Raw genomic sequence first — 10,292 nt, forward strand, 5'->3', positions numbered from 1 at the left:
TGTATCATGTTTTGTTATCTTAAGTTACGTTATGCGAGGAAGTATGTTTCATAGTTAAATCTAAGTACAATATGTAACTAAGAACTATTTATAAAGCATTTGCAGGCAAAAAGTACAAAACACTTAAGGAGTAGAAATCAAACTTTATACATAAAGTTAACCAAACGCAAAAACGGTTATTGATATACGAATGATTCTTCAAATTTAAACGAAAGAGGATAGCGGAGGATAAGAACTACAAAGAAATGTTTCTATTACTCGTAATTTTTATGCAACAATTGACTAAAACGCGTCTGCACACAATGCTTTATACACACTGTACCAGAGAATAAAAACAGCACCCAGTCCCTGCTTATTCTATAGAGATTGTATATTATGTAACAAATATAGTAGCTGAATCATGTCAGTCAAATTTTTCAGCAATTGTAGGCAAAGAAATGACACTTCAATATTATTGGACAAATTTCTCCCTTGTGAGAAATCTTCATATGAGTGACATAAAAATCATAGTACCAATCATTCCAATAGGCTTTAATAGTAACAAATGTTATACGGATGGTGATCCCTGAGTGCTACTTTATAAATAGACGAGACTTTATAAATACACCAGGTGGACGGTTAGTGTTTTATAATTACATTTTAAACTTAAAGCGCCTTTATATTTGACAATATTTACACTAAAACAGCCTCAAAGCGCTTTTCCGAGTCGGATACTTTCTGATCTGAGATAAAGCTCTTTTATGAAACAAGACACGCTTGAAGTGTAGCCTTATTTTAGCCTAAGCTGAAAATAGAAGGTCAATTGGGTATAAGGTAGCTGCCGTTGTTACAGCGGATCGTGTTACATAGTTTTATTTTGTACTAGCTTTCGGCCACGGCTTCGCCCGCGTAGAAGAAAAACCCGCTTTTCGTTATCGTGGGATTAAGTTATTTTAGTTATAAATTTCATCCAAATTGGTTCAGTTGTGTGGACGTGAAGAGACAGACAGAGTTACTTTCGTATTTATAAGAAGAGATTCAAAATTATTTAAATTTAAAAAATATGTATGACATTAATATAAAATTCTAATCTAATTTAACTGTTTCAAAGAATAATTACATGCTACTTCGTTCGCGAGTGCGTAGTTAAAAATTTTATCAAATTCTCCAAAATAAATTATAGCCTATACGTTAATGACAACAAACAGAATCATCGAAATCCGTCCAATAGTTTTTAAGTGAAACCCGGACAACAGACAGTATACAGTTTTATTATGAGTATTTAAATGGTTTAAACCTATAGATAATTTATTCTTTTTTTTATCGCTTTCGCTAACTTGTAAGTGCCAACCCTAACTACTCGAGGGTTGAATCTGCTACTTTGTTTACAGTACATGTTTTGTTTAAGCCTGCGCTTAGGTAAGCTAAAGCCATCAAAGCGTAAAGCTTTCTAGATAATATCACAGTTTTTTTATAAATTTCTCTATTCATTTTTTAAATTATCGGCTTTATATAATTCAGTTATTCGGAGAGAGGGAAATGTCAGCCACAGTTTCAATTCCAAGTTAAAGAAATACATTTAAGAAATATAATTTTGTAAGTTAATTATAATACTTATTTGACTAATAAATTCATGCTTTCTTACTTTCTCTTATCTTGTGTTTAATTTATTTGGTTGCGTTGTCACGATATGGTGTGGTGATTAAAACATCTACGGATTCTAGAAATAATTATAATAACAATTCCACTTCTATGCCATCTGTAAGAATAAGACGGTCACTAAAAAGTCAAAACATTTATCCAGGAGCAATCGAGCCAGCAATGCCTCGTCGCAAGAAATACCCCGGCGTTGCCTACAAGACCAACGAGTTATTCGACCCAGCACCCTCTGATGACATCAGGCCACAGACCCTGGACCGTGCCCGGGTATGTCCATACTTTTAGTTCACCAAATGCCCAATTGCTTGTCATTTTCTAGGATTTCTGAATAGAGCAGAATGTCTTAACCGTGTGTTACTCTTCGATTGCAGTGTTTTATTCGTTATAAAAAATTGTAATGTTTACACATATACTTTTGTTAAACTATTTATTAGTATATCGCCCGCGGCTTTACACGCGTGGCCCAACCAAAATTCCTTCGGAATACCATGACTTTCAATGACCATGATAAATCTAATGTATCTCACTGTCTAACTTTAGTCATCGAAACAGTGGATAGACAGATAGATAGAAAGGATATACATAGATCAGATCTTAAAATTAATGGTAGTCTGAATAAAAACTCACCACGTGCTGAACAAAGCGTCTAAAAATGCTTCTTACTTTTTATCCAACAGATTAAATGAGATTATTGTCATAAACTGTTACGTAATAAAAGTATACTAGCATTTTATAGAGATGATTTATCATAGACCCCTTTTGTTTCTATAGGAAAGTCTGAGTAAAAGGACTATGTCTTTCATAGGAATAGATACGAATCAGATAGTACAAAAACTAAGTGCTCTTCAGTATTTTTGCAATTACTCGACAGTCCAAAACAAAGAACAATTGAACATTAAAAATAAACAAATTTACACCAAGTATGCAACACTTGATGGTCGATTAAGCAATTGCGATTCTATAACCTCCAAAAAGAAAAATGTCATTTCGTTGATAACAAATACTTTGCGAAAGTCAAAATACAAGGGCATTTTGAAATTAAAATACAATTATTAAGTTTCTAGGACCTTCCATTCCGACTAGAACCGTACGTAGAACATAAAATTACCATCCAATATATTTTATTCCTGGATAAACATGCCGAAAGGGAAACCGTTTCTTAGAATCACACAAGATTTATTCAGCCTACATAAATAAAATCGGTTTTGTGAAACCTTCAACAAATATTGGGAAAATATAGTAGACACTGTTATTAAATATCGCCTTTTATCTCGGGAGCTTGGAAAGGATCTTATAGATGATTCAAATACCAAGATTTAGATCTGCGTGGTGACGTCTAAGCTTCTACATTATCCCCTATACATTGTATATGATAATAATGATGGGCCCATTTCTTTTCAGTACGTTCCTGTTTCCCTATCGTCAATCCTTTCCTTTTCTCTTACTCCTTAAAAGCGGGCAGCACATCCGCAGAGGTACTACCTCTGCAAATGATGATGGGCGGTGGTGAGCGCTTAGCATCGGGCATACCACCAGCTCAGCTGCCCGTTATGGATACATATATAGTATAAAAAAAAATGTCGAAGCTTCGGTTAAACTCAAACTCAAACATTTACTTAATCAATAAAGAAACACTTTTGAATCATCATAACACAGTTTTAGCATTTACAGCCGGAGTAAAAGGTTTAGATCTACTAGTACTATGATAAGATAATATAAGAGCTTCCACGTTCCACATCCCCTTTATCAACTAGTCAGTTGACTCTCATATTTGTTTGATAGGAGGCAATATATATTTATTTTTAAACTTATACATACACAGCTTTAACTATCATAAAATCCTTCTTATGAAATTTGTTACGATTCTTGCTCGATATTTATATTATTGTAAGTACAGTGATCCATAAAACGCAGCTATATCCAAAATAACATAAAATATTATTATGACGCAATAGATTCTCAAAAGAATACAAAGGAAATATGATATAGCAATTGGCTGGAATAAGAAACTGTATTTCTGATAATAGTTTACATATACGCGATAAAATTAAAAACACAATTTTCTTTAAATAAGTTGATCTAACAAAGACTCTCCACACACATAAATGTCCAATTTCTCTGTCAGCAAGAAACATCCCGCATGGTTTAATGACACTATTAAGTTCGCCTTACTTTATAGACCAGTTTATTTCCATTACCTTGAGTGACCTGAATTTTCACCCATAATGGATTTAATAAAATTTCTCGTTGGTGAAGTGTTACAGCATCTGAGTTCCTGGATTCAAAACCCAATTTACTTTATTATGATAAATGATTATGGATAACAAAGAATTCGAAAAACACATTTAAAAAGGTATATTATTTAGGTTCTATTACTTTTCCTTTATATCAATTTCATTCTTTATCACGAACCTCTTTTAATGCCCCCTAGGTATTGTCATTAAATTTTTCTGTTCATTTGTGTAATTTTAAATCATCTATTTAAATAAAACGGTGGCCAAGTACGATTCCACCGAGAGTTCCGTAAAAACATGTTTTATTGCGTATTTAAGGACGTCATTCAAAATTTATGATTTTAGTAATTTTTTTCTTTTTCTGTGCTTCGTTTCGTACCAAATTTAAGATTCTGAGTTCACAGGAAGTACCCTGTGGGTTTTGATTCCCTTATGAGTGAAGAAAATTAACAGCATTTTCATCAAGCTTTTGAATGGGTTGGCTTAGATTTTTTTTCACAGCTTCAAGGTACAATTAAATATTTGATATGAATTTCAACTTGATACCTCCACGCGTTCCTGTGATAAATCGTCTTGACAGACGGACAGACAGTCAAACAATAAAGTGATCCTATTAGGGGTCCATTTTTTACGGAACCCTAAAAATAATTCAAACAGAGTTAATATTCTTGCAAAAAACAAAACTTTTATAATCGCCGGACGGGCGGATCAAACTACAAGGATCCTTTTTTTATTTGAATTACAGGGTCTAAAGAGCATTCATTAATTATCTCTAATAAGAGAGCGCTTTATAGTTTTATTAAAAACCTTAAAGATTTTAAGATATCATTATACTATGTACTATCGTGCTATTTGGTTAACCGATTACGTATGTCACTAATCTTACGTTAAGATTTGACCCGAAACGAAAACTAAATAAATTATTCTATTTATCCTATGACGCTTACAAATATCATGCTTTTTATTGGGTAAAAAGAGTTTTAAAGATCAATAGTCACTAACTCTAATATAGATAGATACTGAGATCAAAATCTGTAAATCGTTAAAAATCTTAAAGGGAAGAAATTTTACATATCCTATTTAGGCATAAATGCCATCTAGATCAAGATACTATTTAGATAATATATATGTTATAGATTAGTAACAACTGTCGAAGTACGAAGTGTTGACTTTCAAATTAATGAATTCGGTATATCTTGGTGTAGCTTACTGGCTGAGACTGATTGATTGATCTGCTGGTCTTACAAAGTAGCTTAAATCATTTATCTGGAGGATAAAAGCTGTCTGAACTATTAATGAACGTAGAATGAAATGCTATTTAAAATCAATTTTCAAATCAAATTAAATCAAATACAGTTTATTGTGCACCTACACAACAAACAACACAAACAAAAATAATACAATAAAGAATAAAGCAATTTTATTGGTTTGGAATTAGTTTGGTTTCTAAATAATTATTATTTTTAAAAATCCAAACCACTAGAAGAACAGAAGAGATAGAACTAGACGTGTTCTAATGGGACCGCATGGAAAGCATGAGCTTTCAAATTAAAAAAGAATCATCAAAATCTGTTCACCCAGTCGAAAGGTAACGCACCTAAAAATACAATCGCGTTAACAACCTTCCCGTTTTTTGAAATCGGTTCAAAATAAACAGTTTGTCATCGATCATTCATCTGGTAAATCGGGAAAACTATTCAATCCAATAACATAAATTTAAACAAAATTAAAAAAGAGTACAAAATTCAAAATAAAAAATCAATCTTCTTGAATTTTATTTGAATAAATCTGTTTGCAGAGTGCTCAGAGGAATGAGACAGACCGAGCCGGGCGTCGCAGTAAGTCTGAAGGACCTCGCCAGCCAAGATGGACTGACACTGTGGAGCCTAAGGTAATTTAACCTGAGTACATAATAGTAAATGACTGCCTTCTTTATGAATCGGTTAACGCGTAAGCCTAGAACCTAGCGCAAGGTTCGATTCCTAGGACTCTTAAAAAGAAAGTCTCGATCTGGCAGAACACAGAGGGCTGATCACCTATTGTCCACTAAGAAAATCAATATATGAAACAGATGTTCATCTGCCCCATACCCCACTAGGGGACACGGAAATTCACACGCACACAGTAGTCAATAGTAGTTTCAGTAACATTAAAAACCCTAAAAAGGGTATTTAAAAAAAGAATAAGAATATTTATATCAAAGGTAAACAAAAAAATTCGTAATCCGATCCGATGTTTCATTATTTTCTAATAATATGCTAGCTGCGCACCGCGGTTTCAACCGCATAAGTCCGTAGCCCGTAGGAATATCAGGATAAAAAGTTGCCTATATGTTATTCCAATTGTCCAGCTGTCTACGTAACGAATTTCATTGCAATCGGTTTGGTAGTTTTTGCGTGAAAGAGCAAAAAACAAACACACATCCTTACAAACTTTCGCATTTATAATATTAGTAGGATTTAATAATCTACATTTAAAATTACATTTAGTCTATCAGTATAATGTATCTGAATAAGATTCCAAGAGAACACCCTTCTGCTATTTTGTTAAAAAGAACATAAACACAAAACCAGTTAAAACAACGGTCTCCCCGTGACCACGCTCGCTGTAAAGTGTTCGAAACGTCGGGTTAATAATATACCTATAAATATAAATCGCTTTTGCAGTCCGTTAAAGAGTCTTTAAGTTCTAAAAGATGAAACATTTGTCTGGTGTATTTTAAATCGATTTAGCGAAACTTAGCCCTCCAAAAACACCGCTAACGTCGTATATAATAAAGAGGTTGTAGTTATTTGATGCAATATTAAAAGTGTTTCTAATTATATAACATTTTATAATGAAAGCTTTAAAGCATTTGCTTTAGATCTAATATCCTACTAATATTTAAACGTGAAAGCTTATAGCAAAATATGGATGTTTCTTACTCTTTCACGCTAAAACCTATTTTCCAATCTATGATGAAATTTGGTACAAACATAGACTATACTCTGAATTATCATTAACATATGCGAAAGCTAATCCTAATCGTAATCGATTTCATCCAGGCGACCACAGCCCTGGGTGAGGTGCTAGCAGCGAAGGAACCGGAGACGGTGAGCACAGAGTACCGAAACCAGTTCGCGTGGCCCAAAGACACCACAGATGCGCCCAGGAAAAGCATCTCCATGGGAGCCCTGAAGAAAGCTGCGGCTGCTGAAGGTAAAGCTTTCAGGTGGAATGGACCACCCAATTAGGTGGATGGACACTATTAGGGTGATACAGTTGACATTAAAATCAACAATAGGTCAGTTATTTGGGAGCTAATGAATGTCAATTATGTTTAATTGTTTTATTAAAGAGTAAGTCTTTATCCATATGATATGATATATGGATAAAGATTCTTTAAAAGACTAATTATTCTCCTCGGTCTACCGAGACCGATCGAGTGACCTTTCTAATTGGTGGTAGTTTTAAGATAAATGATTATCCATCAACACTTGTACAAGTTTACATGAATAAAAATTGAGATTGAGTTGAGTTAAAGATTGAGATGAGAAGAAGAAATAGATAGGTCCCCCCTTTCTATTTCTTCTTCTGTCATGACATGTCAAATCTATCGGTTGCGTTGGCTAACTCTTTTTGTAACTAACCAAATATGGAAGAAATATTGTAAAATGTATACTTTAGGTCTGTTCCGTTCTTCTTATAGTCTGTCCAAGAGACCGGTTTACCGGTTGAGTCGATGAGAAATACCAAACTTAACGAATATTGGAACTCAGCAAAAGATAAATTAAAATCACAGAATAAGATTACACAAGTAATAAATAATTTATAATTACACAATTGGTATATATAAAATATTAATATATAGACCATATTAATATAACATTAATTATGAAAAAATACAGCACATTTTTTAAATTCATCAAAAACAGTTCTGTGAAAAGGTCGATTTTATTTCAACTTTAACCTACATATTAACATACACTCAAGGAGATTACATGCGTCTTTGAAAAACTACGCCATTTCAAATCTTACGAATACATTAAACATTTTTCAAATAGCAAGCGGAGTGCACTTCGCGTTTGTGACATTCCTTCATTTTCATGAGCTCAGTTGAAATTTAACGCTGTGAATTTTATTTAGCATTTTGTACGTTTCTTTTGGCTTGAATGTCAAATAAAATATTTATACGCTTTTCCTTTAAAATGAAGCAACGTCGAAAAGAGTTAATATTTTTTATAATCTACAATCCACATAGGTGTTGTATTTTTAGCGTATTTCTAGTGTTTTCTGGGATTGTTGTTAATTTACTTGTAAATGTTATTCAATATAAATAAGATAAATAATCAGGATTTGAACTTATTTCGCTTAAAGATTTATGATATCAATTACTTACAAAAATGCGAAATTTCTTAATCTGTTCTTGGTTAATGGTTTTTTGAGGGATTTGAGAGATACTTTACCCAAGACATTTATCGTCTCAAACCTATTCATATATATATTATTAGAAGTAGAGCAATAACGTATGATCGAAGTCATCTAACAATCACACCTCAGTATTCTTTTTTAAGTTAGAAAATCTTGCATAATACATACCCACGGCCTTCGGGGAAGCCGTGGGTTATGTCGGATTCGTACCGAATAAAACCCCACTATGTTCCGTCGAGCCGCTTTAGTGAACCCGGGAGCTGGTTAGGATACGTCCGCGACCTGCACTTCAGTATCCTAAAAATATACGACCAAATATATTGTACAAGTGTTGAAACATTTTTCTCAAAAACTTCAAACAAGCGGGCAAATACATTTGAATTTCCCCAATTTGCTAAACTCCGTCCCCACTCACTCGCAACACTGAAGTGAACAATCTGAAATGAACTATTTGCATTGTTAATGAAACCGTCGCTCAAACTTGGTATTCAAATTAGTTAGCACTTGTTGCGCAGTTTGACACCAAATGTGATACTCTGCTTTTCAATATCTGCCTATTATAATCAGTATAAATAATTACTTTACGCAAAAATTAATTGAGGTCCCTTTGTAGGAGATGAAGTACATATCTAGATTCTAATATAATAGTGGACAATAATTCAACAATTTCCTAAAAGATCACACGCCAATCGCTTTTTTAAATGTGTGAGTCAAGCAAGCTTCGGTACGAATTGGGCCAGCTCGCACCGATCCGCCACATAAGATCCGCGCGAAATAGTAGCATGGTACTGTACTGAGTTTCTTTCGGTGAGTGGGGGAGGCCGGAGGCCCGTTTCTTTTTCCTCACCTTTCCCAGTCCATTTCTTTCCTGTTCTCCACTATTTCCTCGTCCCTTATTCATTGGCAGAGGCTACAGACTGCCTCTGCAAATGTTCATAGGCAGTGGTGATCGCTTACCATCAGGCAAACCACAGGCTCAGTTATCCGCTAAGACATAAAAACTCATTTTACATCCATCTTATCTTTATAAATCTCTGTATGCATAAGATTAAGAAAGATATGGGACAAGCGTTATCTTATTTTTACACGTATAATTACGTCTTTCGAAATTACTGTGAATTCATCTCAATTTTTTAGTGTTTTCTTATTTATTTATTTATTATTTATTGTACACAATAACAAAAATACAAAACACATAAAATAACTTAAAATTAGTACAAAAATGGCAGACTTAGGGCTAAAAATTATCTCTACAAGCAAACAACAAAATACATTAAAACAAAGGCAGGCAGGATTTAACAAAAAAAAGAAATAGCTTCCTTCCTTTCTTCTTGGTATTTTATCAATAAAGCACGTCCCATTAACGATACAGTACTGCATTCCAGGGTCGGTAGAGGCGGAACCTCTGATGAACCACGTTGATGGAGAAGAGGATCACAAGAGATACATAGAAGATTATCTGTGGAACGGACAGAAGCCGGGCGTGCAGAGGTACGTACAAACACACATATGATATTTTATATAAACCGATCTTTACTGTAGCTGTTATAGTTGAAATAATTGAAGTTTTCGAAACCCAATACGTATTTTAATTGGATCAAATAATTTAAAGTTTTCAATATATTAATTACAGTTTATAAATACGTGAATATAATGTCAATTAATTTTTTTTTTTTTTTTTTTGATAACAAACTGTATCCTATTCATGGATGTTAAAATATTATAACAACATTTCTAGAAACTAAAAATCTAAATAACTTTTATACGTAATTGTTTCATAAACAAATTTTTATTTCAATGGTTGATCAAATATTTCAACTATCTCCAAGTAAAGATGAATAACACGTATTTTAATAAATATAAGTACTTTATAACAATCATTAACTGTCCAAAAATGTTTACAAATTATTTCTAGCACATTAAGTATTTATACATTCTAAAGTACTTATATTCTATGTTTGTTATGCTTTAGCTTGACCACTTATTCATTGATGCTTTTATTTCGTATTA

At 33.1% G+C, this 10,292-nt stretch overlaps 1 protein-coding gene across 1 annotated transcript in view; it reads left to right on the plus strand.

Annotated features, from left to right (window-relative positions):
• The window catches only part of LOC119837681 (serine/arginine repetitive matrix protein 1), a 57,283-nt gene that overhangs the window by 36,839 nt on the left and 10,152 nt on the right, over positions 1 to 10,292 (plus strand). Inside the window, exons 4-7 of the mRNA XM_038363412.1 lie at positions 1,784 to 1,905; positions 5,671 to 5,763; positions 6,917 to 7,070; positions 9,668 to 9,792. Of these exons, the coding sequence (XP_038219340.1) occupies positions 1,784 to 1,905; positions 5,671 to 5,763; positions 6,917 to 7,070; positions 9,668 to 9,792 (494 nt within the window). The remainder of the gene's footprint in view (positions 1 to 1,783; positions 1,906 to 5,670; positions 5,764 to 6,916; positions 7,071 to 9,667; positions 9,793 to 10,292) is intronic.

The sequence above is a fragment of the Zerene cesonia genome, chromosome 28 (assembly GCF_012273895.1).
Source record: "Zerene cesonia ecotype Mississippi chromosome 28, Zerene_cesonia_1.1, whole genome shotgun sequence".
Lineage (NCBI taxonomy): Eukaryota > Metazoa > Arthropoda > Insecta > Lepidoptera > Pieridae > Zerene > Zerene cesonia.